Source organism: Aethalodelphis obliquidens, unplaced genomic scaffold (assembly GCF_003676395.1).
Source record: "Aethalodelphis obliquidens isolate GAN/ISIS:26980383/991018 unplaced genomic scaffold, ASM367639v1 scaffold2, whole genome shotgun sequence".
In the NCBI taxonomy this organism is placed as follows: domain Eukaryota; kingdom Metazoa; phylum Chordata; class Mammalia; order Artiodactyla; family Delphinidae; genus Aethalodelphis; species Aethalodelphis obliquidens.
The window spans coordinates 80,727,319-80,743,276 of NW_020837946.1; the positions used below are offsets into that span (position 1 = coordinate 80,727,319).

The window sequence follows — 15,958 nt, forward strand, 5'->3', positions numbered from 1 at the left end:
ACAGTGAGAGGCCCGCGTATCGCAAAAAAAAAAAAAAAAAAAAAAGGATGGGGGATGCAGGTAAGCCATGGGTGCAAGTTCAGGCTTTATACTAAGAGCAACAGGACACCAGGGAAGGGTCAGAGGCCTGGGGTTGGACACGAGGTAGAACTTGATTTTGGAATCCTCCTTTGGAATACAGCACAGTGGTCAGCCTAGAGCAGGCTGGAGATGAGCTCCTCGGTAGATGGATGTGGCCACAATTCTTAACTAGGATTAAGGACAGCGACAGTGAAGACGGAGAAGAGCAGAACCAGAGAAGCCCCTGGCAGGTCGAATGGACAGGCCTTGGGGACAGACTGGACGCAGGAGGTAAAGAAGGGAGAGGATTCTGACTTGGGCAGCAGGGTGGACTGAGGGAAAATGGCAAGAGGAGCAGATATGGGGTGGGGGCAGTCTTCTAGATGTTTCTCTCCCCTCCCCACCCCCACCCAATTATGCCATTGTTTTCAGTAGACCTAGAAATGCTTTAATCGAGCAAAATTAAACATCATGAGTCCAGCCAACCAGAGAGTGTCTGCTTTAGGCTGAGAGTCAGACACCTGCAAAGTGGTCAGTTACTCACCTTGGGCTCGGAGCTTGGCCAGCTCTTCACTGAGCGAGTCTTGGGACTCTTCCAGCTGCCTCCTCTTCTGCTCCATGTTCTGCATGTAGTCTGTCAGGGATTTGATCTTGGCTTCATGCTTTAAACAAGCGAACAGATAAAAGGGAGCAGTGAATGACTACCAAGTGGCCATCCTGGCTCGCCCGGGACTGTCTGATGGGACAACGCAAGAGAGGAGGAGTTCTTGAGCCCTTGTTCTGAGTCCCAGCACCCAAATGGTACATATTCTGCCCTTTGTTTGGGATCTGTCCTTTTTCTTCCATGTGCTTCTCTGCTTCGTTCCCCACAGACCCACTCATGGCCGTGCCCTTCCTCACTGTCCTCTTAAGTGAGATACCGAAGCCCAAGCTGCTTTTCCTCCTTACAGAAAACAGAGTGTGCTGGAGAGAAAGGGACTGGGAAAACGTCCAGGCTGAGGGCTTCGTTCTTTGAAACTGCACCTCTGGATTTCTTCTTTGGAACTCAAATATGATGTCTTTTCTTCTTCTGTCTCTCAAACGCACCGATTCCTGTCTCGGGGACTTTGCGTTTACATTTTCCTCTCCCTAGGAAGCTCTCCCCAGCACCCTCCCAGCCATGGTCCTGGCTGGACCCTTATCACTCAGGCCCCGACATTTTCTTATAGCACCTAACTTCTGCTTGATTTATCTATTTTTTTTTTCCTACTTGTTAGCTCCATGAAAATAGAGAGTTAATAAATAATAATGGTGTGAATGAATGAATGAGAGCTCGTGACTGACTAGGGACAGCAGTCACTTCTAGGCAGATGGAAATATGCAAACACTCCCCGCTCCAGATCTACAGGGTTCATATTTAGGCAGGAACACTCTGGAGACTGAGCTCTAATCTAACGAAATAACCTCTGGGAAATGGGACCCTGTTGGAGCAGTTGTTTCATAAGCATAGCTTTTGGTGACAAGGATGAGTGTAAACAAAGGAGATAACAGCATTTTAGCTGGAAATATTCTGTCAGATTCCTTAGATCATGTCAGAAAATAAAGAGCCAAGATTTCTCTTACTTTTGAACCCCAGGCAATTATGGCTGAATCTTTGGCTTTATGTAAATTGTAGCAGAGTACAAAATAGCACCTAATGGAAAACTGTATTTGTTGCTAATGCAGAAAGCACTGTCTAACTAAAACCGCCCTAATATTCTTGACTCTGATCTCATATACCCTGAGTGAGTGTCACTCTAAGATCTGGGCAACTGTCCTGGGCCCTACACTTTAGAGCACCCCACTTGGGCGGTCCTCTGGCTGCATCCCACTCCACTGAGCAAAGTTCATATGCCAAGGGAGCGTGCCCACCTGGAGCCCACATCCTCTTCTAGACCACAGTGAGTCTGGGAAACTAGAAACTCCTTACTCCAATGGCCCTAAGGCCACTCCCAGGACCAGCAGTGCAGCTCCCATCATCCATTTATATAGATTACAGCTGACCCAGTTACACACTTCCATCAGTTCACAGAACGTGCAGAAGGGACTCGACTTGGACATGGAGGCTGGTACATCCAGATGGAAGGACAGACACTGGGCTGCAGGCCGCAGGGCCTCTGTCTGTGCTCTTGCCTTGGCCTCCAAATATTAGGGGCCTCCGGAAGCACATGCTCTCAGTGTAACAGGTGATCTGGAAATCAGACTTGAGGTGTACCATGTCCTAATGTTTAGTGTTTTTCCTCTCAACTTCCACAAATTATAAAAATGTCAAACAGTAAAGCAAATACAGAAAAAGTAGTATAAATTTCACCCATGAACCATTCTAATTTATTAACCATGTCCCTATATTCCTGGTCTTATCTAAATGAATGCATATTTTGCCAAGTTGCAAGGCATAGCATAGATCTGTAACTCAGCATTTTCATTTTTACTTAACTTTATATAATTATACTTTCCAAATGACTGGTTTTTATCAGTTTTTTGTAAGAGCTGCATAAATCCTTCCATGTCACTTTATGTTATTAGTCTCTCAATAGATAGTCGCCTATTTTACTTAATTAAAATGAAAGTAATACTGCATTAAACATCTTCCATATAAATGCTAATATTTTTAATCAGGGAATGATAATACCATACGAAATGAAAAATTTTCATTTTCATTATCAATGAAAAATGCTATAAGTGAAATTACTGGACCAAAGTATACTTACATTTTTATGGTTTTTGATTCCCAAGGTCCTTTCCAAATGGACTGACCAAATTATACTTTTCTCAATAAATTTCACTATCACACACCAGCACTGAATAATCTCTTAAATATTAATACATCTTTGCTTATTATGTTATTTATAAAATGGAAACTTGATGTTTTAATTTGCATCCCTTAGATGATTATGGTAGGAGATGGTTCTATGATGACACATCCCTATGTTTAAAAGCGTACAGGATGAAGTATGCTTTTGTCTGTTTCTCAGCACTGTCTGATGCGCCATTCCATACTGGTCTCTGTTTACCCCAAATGACTTCAGCTGTTTTAATACCTGGGCTAAGGCAGTGAGGAGCACACACTGGACCACTCACAGAAGCCTCAAGCCCAAACACCAAGCTCAGGTATCAGTGGCAGGTCAGAAACGAGGCTGCTGTTTTCTGAAACCACCTTACTAAAATGAAAATACCCTTCTAATGGAAGAAGAGTAGCCTTACTCATTGAGGGGATGACATATGCCCCAGGAGCTTGAAGATTCCTTCAAGGCTTTGAGTTCACACACAGTTTGGTTTGAGTCCCAGCTCCGCCTTTCACTGGCTATATGAGTTTGGACAGTATATTTAACCTTTCAAGTCTCATTTTCCTTATTTAAAAAAACAGGAACAATAATAAAACCTGCAGGCTTCCCTGGTGGTGCAGTGGTTGGGAGTCCGCCTGCCGACGAAGGGGACACGGGTTCGTGCCCCGGTCTGGGAGGATCCCACGTGCCGCGGAGCGGCTGGGCCCGTGAGCCATGGCTGCTGGGCCTGCACGTCCAGAGCCTATGCTCCGCAATGGGAGAGGCCACAGCAGTGAGAGGCCCGCGCGCGTACAGCAAAAAAAAATAAAAAATAATAAATAAATAAAACCTGCCCATCAGGAATTTTTTAAAGATCAAGTGAGAGGGGCTTCCCTGGTGGCGCAGCGGTTGAGAGTCCGCCTGCCGATGCAGGGGACATGGGTTTGTGCCCCGGTCCGGGAGGATCCCACATGCCGCGGAACAGCTGGGCCCGTGAGCCATGGCCGCTGAGCCTGCGCATCCAGAGCCTGTGCTCCGCAATGGGAGAGGCCACGACAGTGAGAGGCCCGCGTACGCAAAAAAAAGATCAAGTGAGAGAATGCACGTAAAGTGCTTAACATAGTATATGGTGCGTTGTAAGCACTCAGTAAAAGGTTAACTGCTACTACTATTAATAATAGTAGTAGTGATGGTAGTTTCTGTTGTCCCATATTAAATTGGACCTGTGGTAGAGATTAAAAGACGAAAGAGGGCTTCCCTGGTGGCGCAGTGGTTGGGAGTCCGCCTGCCGATGCGGGGGACACGGGTTCGTGCCCCGGTCTGGGAGGATCCCGCGTGCCGCGGAGCGGCTGGGCCCGTGGGCCATGGCCGCTGAGCCTGTGCGTCCGGAGCCTGTGCTCTGCAGTGGGAGGGGCCACAGCAGTGAGAGGCCCACTTACCGCAAAAAAAAAAAAAAAAAAAGACGAAAGAATGTTGTCTTAGCTGATAGGAGTTTTAGATGCCACCCAGTCTTGTCCATTCATTACATATCTCTACCTATCCTACCTACCTACTTAGCTAGATAAAGATATATAGACACATCCTTTAAACAGGGACTGAAGGTAATCCATGTAATTCACACAACTAAACCTAGCCTTAAGAAATAAGCCTGGGCTGTCATTGCCTAGGAGGCCATGGACAAGTTTTACATAAAGCAAAGTCCATCAACTATCCCTGTTATGCACCATCGGCCCCAGTAAGAGCACGGAGGAAGCAGATTTTCCAGAGCACAAGGGTGTTAAATGAGGAAGAAAGGCGTGGCCTACCTGGGAGATGAGCAGCTGGCAGGCTGCCAGCTCCCGCTCACTGGCGTTCATCTTCCTGTTGGAGTCCATCTGGGCGCTCTCAAGCTGTTTACTGCGGTTCACCAGAGATTTAACCTCCGACTTCATCTTGCTGATGTACAGCCGGGCCATGGTGAATTCCTCCTCGATGACTCCATTCACATCTGCCAACTGAGCACAGGAGGGAACACACTCAACTATGCCTACAATTTCCAGAGGTTCATGGGGGCCCTGAAACCTGTTCATGGGAACTCAAGATGTCTGTGGATTTCTGGTTAAGAAACCCTAATTGGAGGACCACAAGCTGAGAATTTTTCTCTAAAAAGTACTATACGTTCAATCCCAAGTTCTCTGAAACCTCGGGTAAAACTTTCAATTAAAAACCTCTACTGGGGGCTTCCCTGGTGGTGCAGTCATTAAGAATCCGCCTGTCAATGCAGGGGACACAGGTTCGAGCCCTCGTCCAGGAAGATCCCAAAAGCCACGCAGCAACTAAGCCCGTGCGCCACAACTACTGAGCCTGCGCTCTAGAGCCCATGAGCCACAACTACTGAAGCCCACGCACCTAGAGCCCGTGCTCCGCAACAAAGAGAAGCCTCTGCGATGAGAAGCCCATGCACCACAACCAAGAGTAGCCCCCCGTTCGCCACAACTAGAGAAAGCCCGCGCGCAACAATGAAGACCCAATGCAGCCAAAAATAAATAAATCCTCTACTAACATAATCTTCACTTAACCAGGTTTTTCATTACAACTGATTTTTAGGATAAAAGAGATGACAGAAGAAAAAGACACTGAAATTTTAAAAAGAGCTAACTCTGAAGAGGTGTTCCATTCAATGTCTTACACCTTACATTTCTGGAACAGCAGCAAAGCCCAGTGTTCCTAAGGTGACTCTGAGTCCCCATAAGAAGTCAAATCAAAATTTCTATTATGTTCTCTATAATCTGCTATCCAGAGAGGCAAGCAGTCTAATAGCTTGACTATGTTTCCATAAGCAAGGGTTGAAATAAGAAGGATTTTCTATGTAGTCTTCGATTAAATAAAAAATCTAATGACTAAGAATGTGCTATTACCAAAAGTACCTCTGGATGAAAATTTTCCTGCATAACTTCTCAGTACTACCCATCTGTTTCCCTGCCTCTACCCAACTGTCCCTTCCAAGCACACAGGAATCTAGATCACCTAAGAATAACAATGTAAATCCACCTTTAGAAGAAAAGATTCTGACAACCAGCATTCCTGTACCATCTCATGTTTGTTGTCTAATTTTCAGAGTTCTACTGGAAACAAACACTGCAGCAAGCTACTTGGGATAAAAACCCATTTGCTGAGAAGCAGAGATGGTCTTGAAGGGCAACTGACCACAGGAGCAAAGCAACTGTGTGAATATTTTGTTTAACCACCAGAGGGCATCCTAGCACCTCAGGAGAAAACCAAGAGCCCTGTCCAGTACCCAGCCCGTGAACAGAGGCTTCAGTTGGTTCTAAGACAATGATTCCAACTATGGTTTTTTGATGTTCCACAGTTCGCTGCCCATTTTTGTCATTATTACCGTCATTAACTCATCGTATGACTATTTTTTCAGTAAACATTTAAGAGCTAGGAATATGGAATCGTGTATCAACTGGAAAATCGGTAGCAGATAGGAAATACGCTAGACAGTGCTGAGTGCCTGTAATTTGGTGTCAACCTTCCCCTAAAAATTCCACAACAGTATTTGTTAAATGACTCCAGTGTCCATCAACACAATGCAGAATCTATGTTAACAGCAAGAAAATCCACGAGCATCGATATCTGACTCCATCTTACTTTGGTGGAGGTTCTCGCTAATCAGTTAGTTACATTTCTGACTGCCAACGATTTGCCTAGCAACACCACTCCTCATTACATTCCTTTTATAATCCAATACTATGGAGGTAACGGGTGAGAAAATCCCTCCATCTTTAAGTTCAGTTTTGTCCCTCTGCCTTTGTGACTGGTCCAACGTGGAACAGAGATGAGAAGCTCATCTTTAGCCTGACCAGGTGTGCCTGCTTATTGTCTTTCTGTATAAAGGTAAGGGGACATCCATCTCTTTCATGTGGAATTCACAACCTACACCATCTCCTGGTGGGAAAACATTGCTGAACCAAGAGGTAGAGCATCATGAGAAGGGAACAAACACCTCCTCCTCTAGGGCTCTCCTTAGATGAGGACACTTTGTATGCTATGCCCAGGTGCCATGTGAATCGGGCAAGAGTGAAAAAAATGTACAATAATGAGCTCCCTCCAAAGTGAGAGCTGGATATTTCTTCCCCCAAACCAGAACCATAACTTCTGAAGCCTACACTTGTCCTAGGAGGTCTAAAGGGAGATTTTGAATCCACACCTGATGGAAAAAAACAATACTCCACACAAATGGTTTTAACTGTAAGGTTTCCTACCACTTATGAGTTCATATATTTAGTCATGTTTAGTTCAGAGTTTTCAGTAATTCCAGTATATACTGTTATTTCAAAAAGAAGAATCAGAGTTTGCTGCTGCACTATTATTTCATAACTCTCCCCTGGGTCTGACAATGACTCCACTGTACGTACTGGACTGTGCGATCCAGTCCAGTCCTGACTAATCCAGCAGAAGAGGCTGCCTCTCCTTCCATCTTGCCTGTATGGAAGGAGTCACCCCCCACGCCCACCCCATGACTCTAGAGCACGGAGCAGCTGAGCAAGGTGCCATTTCTAGGTCAAGTAAAAGGTAAGTGAGGTGACTGTTCACATTCTAAGACCTAAAAGTCATAATGGGACTTTAAAAAATCCTTTAAAAAAAAAGTGCTCAGAATCGTCAGGTTTATTTATAAGTGCAGTACAGAGCTAAGGTAGGACACAGTTGCTTCCAAGAGCTTGAGGGGCAAGAGGGGACTGAAGAAGCAAGCTGTCCTGGGGGTGGGGACCCCAGTCACCCTTCTGGCTGGGGACTGGACCTCAGACCCCAGCCCCAGCAGACCCCAGGCTGTGTTGAAGAAGTCGGTGGAAAGGGAGCTGTCGGTGATGAAGACTGACTTCAGACCCAGGATCTGGAGCAGTTTTATCTGCATCTCTGGTCCACCCATCAGGTCTCTGATGGAGCCGGGGCCCAGGGTCTGTGTCACCTGCTTGAACTTCTTCACCTCCACCTCAGCCAGACCTGAGGTCGAAAGAAAATTAGGCAGCTAATCCAATCCATCTCGTTCACTCTACCTCAACCTGCTATTCTGCCTGTGGCTAGGAATCTGGAAATCTTCGTTTTAAAGAAAGACCGGTGACATCGGAACATGAAAGGAAGGGGAGGCTCGCTAATAAACCTGAATAAAGTCAACACTAGGCTCATCTTGTCATCAGCTGCTCTCATCTTGTTTTGTTGACTTAAAGGATTGCCTGGGCTCTGAAAATGTTTCCAGATGTGATTGAGCTGGAGAAATATGGGTTCTTCTGTTTCCTTGCTGTTTAGGCCCGTCATATCCTGGAACTGAGGACTGAGGGAGACTCCAACACCTATCTTTCCCTCTCACCCCAGAGCACTATTAGGAGGGACCTTGTGGGGACCGAACAACATGTTAGGAATAAAAATACAAGATCACCGAAAAAGATTTCCTTGATCTCGTTTTTTAGATCAAAAGAATTATATCAGTTGAATACTCATAATCAGTAAGAAAAGTATCTGTACCCACAATGAAAGATCTAAGAAATATACACATAACTCATGCAATTCCTGAGCTGACAACCTTCAAGATAATCTGGACTCATCTTGCCTTTTTTTTTTTTTAATTTTATTTATTTATTTGTTTGTTTTTATTTTTGGCTGCGTTGGGTCTTCGTTGCTGTGCACGGGCTACTCTTCGTTGTGGTACGCAGGCTTCTCATTGTCGTGGCTTCTCTTGTTGCAGAGCATGGGCTCTAGGCACGCAGGCTTCAGTAGTTGTGGCACGTGGGCTCAGTAGTTGTGGCTTGCGGGCTCTTGAGCACAGGCTCAGAAGTTGTGGCACATGGACTTAGTTGCTCCGCGGCATGTGGGATCTTCTCGGACTAGGGCTCGAACCCGTGTCCCTTGCATTGGCAGGCAGATTCTTAACCACTGCACCACCAGGGAAGCCCCTCATCTTGTCATTTTACAAATTAGGAAAGTGAAACCGAGAGAAGTAAAGTAACTTGCCCAAAGTCACATAATTCCTCCCCTTTAGCTCTCATTGCCCTAATGATTAAATCATAATTGTAAGAAAAAAAAAAAACAGAACAATTAAGAATATGATGCTATATAAGTGAAAGTTATCAATGAACTTAGTTACCAATGAAATTAACTAGGGCATCCAATTTCTGGAATCCAAAAATAACTTAAAAACATTGAAAGTATTTAAAAATAATCTCAATCATACTTCATATCCCAAAGGTAAGGACTCTTTTTTTTTTAAATTCCAAAGCACCCGGACACTCCTTGATTTCATTAGCATTTTTCATCAGCTCTATTTTAGAACTTAGCATAAAAATATCTTCCTTTATCATTATCAGCAGCAGGCGCCAACTTCCCATAAATCAACTGTACCTTCACATTGCGAGGGCCATTTAATCACCCCAATCTCAGAAGTTTATAGCTCAACACCAATATATGCTTCTAAAAATAAATCCTCAAATACAAAATCACTAAACTGGAAAGGATTAATCTTACAGTACCTAAGAATTCTACACTAAAATTAGATTCATTTGCAAAGATTCATGAAATATTCAGTTACAATACAGGTTCCATGAAAGAATGACTGGGTTTACAAGAAGCCATATACTCTAAACCTAGATCTGTTATACCATCGAAGGAGGACTTTCAATGTTTCCCAGAAATGTCAATAAACGAAAGTAATTTGGGGAGGCTTCTCTAGTATTTAACAAACTCAACTCAAAACCTGAGTGTTCCCACAGAGCAGACTGACGTAGAATTTGGCCTTTTAAAGGCTGAAGGGCTAAACTCTAAGAATTTGATTTTAGGGACCTGTGACGAAGCTGAATACTATAACACTATTCCCTGGCTGGATAAAATCCACACACGTTTAATCAATGGATACTCCCCAGAAGGCGCTGAGTGCATATAAAGCTATGGTAATCAAAACAGTGTGGTACAGCATGAAGATTAGATCACTGAAATAGACTAGAGAGACCAGAAATAGCCCTACACACTTCTGGAGGTGGCAGACATGCTCATTATCTTATTGTGGGGATGGTTTCATGAGTGTATACATATGTCAAAACTTCTCAAACTGTATACTTTAAATATGTGCAGCTTACTTTCCGTCAATTATACCTCAATCAAGCTATTTTGTTCAATGTCACTTTCTTATTTTCCAACGTCCTCTATATTGTGGCAAATTGTTAATTGTTCTCAGATGATAACATCGTTTATTCTCTTTTCTCTCTATTCCTAACTCATAGACAACGTTACACCACCCTCTTTCTCCCCATCTCCCTTACATCCTTGCTACACCAAGCTGCACCACCCAAGGGGTTAATCATGGTTAGTTTAAGCCCATTATAGTAATACTATTTCTCTTTGCTTTCCCAGCTTCCCTTGAAGTTTGAGGTGACCGTGTGACCCAATTCCGGCCTTTATAATGTATAAGGGGATGTCTATTGGGGATTTCTAGGATTATAGTTCCCTCCTGGATGAAAGCTGGCTGCCTTTGCAGCCCATCCTGCCTTGGATGTGGTTGTGTGGGGATGTGATGATTGGTGCTACAGAAGCTATCTTGCTACCTTGAGATAAAAATCTATAGATGTGCAAAGGCAATAGGCTGAGGAAAGCAGAAACAAAATAAAGAAAAGGCCTGGATGCCCGACATTGTTGAGATACTGCAACAAACCAAATTTTGCTTCTAAAACTTCAAGAAGCATAAGAATGACCTGGGGAATCTTGTTAAAATGAAAATTCTAATTCAGTAGGTCTGAGGTGGGCCTGAGAGTCTATAGCTCAAACAAGTTCCCAGGTGAATGCAGATCACAACCTGAAATAACAAGATTCTAGACTTCTCATATTGTGAATAATTAAATGTGGCTTTATTTTTTTAAGCCACTGTTAGAATCCTATTACTTCCAGCTGAAAGCTCTCCTAATTCATACTGATGGGTTGGCGATTTTCACTCTGTTGGATTCTCATAGAAAAGGAGAAACGTTTCTGAGGGTACAACTTTTGCTTAACGTATCCAGTCCCACACCTCTGTGACACTGGTATGCAACATTGAGGAATAAGCCAACTTACATAAGGCCAACCAAGATTCGAGGACATTTCCTATAATTGAAAGGTAAATGTTTCTCTCCTCCTTAACCAATCATTTACTTAGTCACTCAATCAGCCCTTCGTTCGTTCATTCAAATATTATCAAGCGCGTAGCAGATGCAAAACACTGTGCTAAGCACTGGATACTCAGGAGAATAAAACACAGCCTCTGCTTGCTTAGAATCATGCCATTATACGAGCAGGTAGAGAGGATACAAGAAAGGCTAGCTTACAGTCTTCACATCATTGGTGCCAATAATTCCTCCTATCTCCCCCAGATCCTTCAGCAGCAAATTCAGGATCTCGGTAGCCCTCTTTTTCTGGTGATTGCTAAGCTCCTGCAGCTGGCTCAGCTCTCTTTGTGTGGTTGTCAATGTAGTCTGCAAAACACATTTTAACAGCAAATTAAAAGGGTCACTCATCAATTTCACACACATGGCATTGCAAAGAATAACAACAGAATGTAGGATAGCGTTCTTTTATCATTTCATGTGATTTCAACACAAGAGCCCTTTTCATCCAGACTATAGTATAGCACTGCATTCTCTGATAAGAAAAGGAATTTGTCTTGGCCTGATATGTCATTTGTCTGCATATCACACAACAACTTCCAGGTCAGTTATTAAATAAGTTACTAAAAATAAGTTATTAAAAATAAATAAAGCCCAAAAGGAATCCTTACGTTTATTATGTGTAATCATACCGTCCTACCTACCAAATGTTCTGTTTCAGTCCACATTCTCCAGGGTCGAAACATACCTGCAAGCATCCCCACCTCCACTTCCAAACAAAACCTGCTCCCTGGGACCATTTCCAAATTCCCATCTGGCTTCAAAACAGATGGGTCTGGGAGGCCCAAAGGGACATTAGTGAGTCTCGAAAGCAACCTAGAAAAAGTCTTTTAATCTTCGCGGTGAAGCTGAATTGAACACTTCACCTCGTTTCAAAATTGGTCTGGTTCAACTGGAGACGGCTTCTTAATATATAGCAGACGCTCCATTTCACTGCCAAACACGAACAAACCCACCTTTCCCACCCTTCATGTATGTTACCCAAATGTATATATTTTTAATTAACAAACTCTCACCACCAACAGAACAGCCATCTTTTGGTGTCTTGGTACTAACTCAGCCAACAAAGAAAATAATTTCCCTAAATTATGGAGTTGTAGAGGTTAATGCAAAGACATTCATGTAATTCTTCCATATGCAGCTATTTTTACTAGAGCATTTTTACTAGAGGACTTTTAATGATACGACTAAAAATAGCACTCTAAACCAGTCTAGCAGTACTTTGGTTTGACAGAAAATAAAACCTGTATCATGGAAAACATTTCATTGTTTTGGGAAGCAACTAGTACCAAGGACTAGTTAAAGAATCTGACAGAAAACCATAAGCAGAGAAAATCTAAGTCTCCTCCTTTCCTACGTGACTTCTGCTTTGTTTCTCTGGTTCTTGTTTTTATTTTGGCATTGCCGCTGCTTCTTTCATTTTGTTTTTAAAATCCACAGAAGCAGTAGTTCCCGTCTTGGGAAACATTAAAAAGTCTTCCTTCGTGCAGCTGAATGTATGGAGTAAGGAGCATTTTCTATCAGCTCTACGGTCAGCAGATCAGAGCTTTCCTGCACCATCTGCTACTTCCCCTTGCCTGGGAGGACTGGCTGTTTTCCACAAAGCAGGCTGGGCACAATCCCATGACACCAGGCCACCAGGCCAAAGTGCCAAGGGCAGCCAGTTACAGCCACTCGGCTTCCCACCACCCATCTTCCAAGTAGAAAAAGACAAAATGGACACATCCCACCACCAGCCACCTCACCAAATGTTCACTGGCCCTCTGCCACTAGCTCACTGAGCAGAACCTGCAGCATCTTTCGCTGGGAGAATCTGAAAATTAGGAAATGTGAAGACTGAAACACTGGCTGAAAAGGACAACAGACAAACCAGGACAGCTTGGTCCTAGGCGAGGATAAGCAGCTCTGGGGAAGGAATGGACTGCATTCAGGAGGGTGTAAACAAGGAGAGTGAAATCCAGACCTTCCACAGGTCAGCCGCTCTCCCCTGTTAATATAATATTTTGAGACTTATTTGCTAAGATTGTGGCATATGCACAGGTCCGTGCTAAGTGCTTTATGTAAACTGTCACCAATTCTCACGCCCTGAAAGGAACATGTTATTATCGCCATTTTTACAGATAAGGAAATGAATACTCAAGTTTAAATGTCTCGACTAAGGCCTAATAGTTGTAAAGTCAAAGTTTTAGCTAGGGTTTTTCTGGCTCCAAAGTCTGTGCTCTCTTGACTATCCTACAAGGCATCCCTGCTGGTGTTACAAATCCCCTAGATATAAAACAGTTCTGACATGCAGTTCCGGGGGGAATGGACAAGTCACTTACACAAAGTATTTCAATAATTGGAGGATTTCAAAGAATGCATCTATGCCTAACACTGAAAAACCACTCAGCCAACTGCCTTGCTATACACAGTGTCTGTCAGCAAACATTAATATAAGTACACGATTGGCTGCTGAGGAAGTCCTGCCCCCTACACACAAATGCTCCAACCGTTTTCTGGGCCAGCTCATCTGTCAGCTGCTCATTGGCCCTGGTCTTGTCCTCCACTTCCTGTGACTTCTGGTCGTAATTGACAGCCAGCTCCTCCAAGGCCTGGAGAACTTCTTTCACCTCATCTTTGGCTGCCTCATTTTCAATCTGGAGACGTGTCAGCTCCTCCTGAATCTTCTCATAGTCTCTTCTTGTAGAAGCTAAAAGCTGGGGAAATTAGATGGCATGGAACTGGTGAATCGAACGTTCAAGAGTTTATACTCTGTGCTCTATCCAAAATAAAGTAATTTTTTAAAAAAACAGATAAAAGAAAATAAGTTGAAAAGCTCAGGATAACTAGAAATGCTACTATATATCCAGATGCTAAATGAAAAAATAGCATATTGTTTTGAAAATCTGTTTCTCTTTCTTTCTAATTTTTCTTTCTTTCTTTCTTATTTAAAGCTACATAGGCTTAACTCCAAGAATTGATTACACATCAAAAATCACCACACACACACACACACACACACACACACAAAAAAAACAAAAAACAAAAAACAAAAACACAGGGCTTCCCTGGTGGCACAGTGGTTGAGAGTCCGCCTGCCGATGCAGGGAACACGGGTTCGTGCCCCGGTCCGGGAAGATCCCGGGAGCGGCTGGGCCTGTGAGCCATGGCCGCTGAGCCTGCGCGTCCGGAGCCTGTGCTCCACAACGGGAGAGGCCACAGCAGTGAGAGGCCCGCGTACCGCAAAAAAAAATATAAATAAATCACCACACTTTGTAGCTGGCTGGCTATTCCACAAGTTGAACAGAGGACGAGGAGGAATAATTTCCAAGGACTATAATAATACTTACATGGCTTTTTACTATTATCATTATTTCACATTGTAAACAGGTCGATTTTAGAGTCAACCAAAACAGTATAAAAGGGAAGTCACTAATTTTTCTTAATATTCATCACGGATTATAAAAGAATATACCCCAAACATTAACACTAGTTAAAAGTGAATGACTGAGCTTATGGATACTTTCATTATTTTTGTGCTTACTGTATTTTCTGATTTTCCTGTAATGAACAGATATTGTCTTGATAGTAGAGAAAAAAAATATTAAGAGTTTTAACTGTAACAAAAAGGAAAGGTTATCACAGGCAGTTGTACCAAGTTGGAGATGAAAAGCAACAGAATGGGAGGAAGATGGCAGGAAACACAAAGCAAATGAAGACTCTAGTTAAAAGCGGAATCAGTTAAATATGGTTCCTGCCAAGGGAAGTGTTTGGGCAGAGGGCATAATCATTGTCCTGGAGAGATGAAGGATAACAAAGAGGAAGAGAAAAAGATCGTTAGAGAGAGAGTTATGTCTACGAGAGGGCTGGGACTGGGGCCATGAACTTAAGCCACTTGCTATAATTGCATCATATGATCCAACTCACAGCATTTTAGCAACAAAGCAGAAAGCACCCTAAAGCACAAAAGAGAAAACATACTTAGGTGGCCTCAGTAAGAGAATTACGAATCATTTGTGTTTGATAGATTGGCTATCTGTTCTTTGCTTAGGTTCCTATTTGTAAAGTGCTTGGCAAAACACAATACAATAGAGACATTTACTGGAGAATTGAATGCCATCCAGGAAGAGACTGAAAAAAATTTCCCTCCTCGTTACCGTATCACATATATTCTAACGCAGCACTTGGACCCCTATCTTCTTTGCTTTCCTCTCCTCTACCTTCTACTTCTGTTTTGGGGCTATTTTTTTTCCTACAAGACAGCACAAGAACATGGTGCATATCAAAGGCCTGAGCTGTCTGATTTGCAAAGCCGAAGAAAGGCAGAAGTGGCACAAACCAGGAGCGCTGGGCCCTGAGTATGAGGAAGCAGGATCATCCTTGCCCGACCTCCAAGCTCCTCTATTTCTGCCCTTCATAGACTGTGTAGCAGCCAGCTATGCGCTCTCAAAACCCTAGAGTTCTAGGAAGTCACATTTATTTTCTAAATTCCCCTAAAATCAGCTTTCAGCAGGCACTGAAAGGAAATCTTCCAAGAAATTTTCACATGATGCAGTGATTTTAAAAAAACACTTTGCGAGTTAAATTTCTGGAACATACATCAACAACAGAGTCATAAAAGAACTGTGTAAAAAAATTTTTTTATTGCATTCTTTACCTCATCCTGATCCAACATCTGTTGCTTTAGCTTTTCAGCCAGCTGGCTCTGCTGGTTAATTTCATCATCCTGAAACGAAATACCATATTTAATTTTTTGTGGTTGGTTATGTCATTTTTGCTATCCTGGTTTCTCGACGGATGACCGTTGGATACCAGGATGCCAGCTATAAGCTGGCTGGTAAGATGAAGGAAATGGTGTGGTGCTTCCCCGCAGAAGAGAGATTGGTTAAAATACCACTTTGCCCACCTTGCTCAGCCAATGAAACATCTGGATATTCTGGGAAATACAATATCCTACACATTCAACTCAAT

The 15,958-nt window shown here is 43.2% G+C and overlaps 1 protein-coding gene across 1 annotated transcript in view; it reads right to left on the minus strand.

Annotated features, from left to right (window-relative positions):
- The window catches only part of KIF5C (kinesin family member 5C), a 111,639-nt gene that overhangs the window by 35,126 nt on the left and 60,555 nt on the right, over positions 1-15,958 (minus strand). Inside the window, exons 12-16 of the mRNA XM_027131628.1 lie at positions 15,645-15,713; positions 13,498-13,704; positions 11,171-11,317; positions 4,649-4,837; positions 605-722 (exon numbers count right to left, since the gene is read on the minus strand). Of these exons, the coding sequence (XP_026987429.1) occupies positions 605-722; positions 4,649-4,837; positions 11,171-11,317; positions 13,498-13,704; positions 15,645-15,713 (730 nt within the window). The remainder of the gene's footprint in view (positions 1-604; positions 723-4,648; positions 4,838-11,170; positions 11,318-13,497; positions 13,705-15,644; positions 15,714-15,958) is intronic.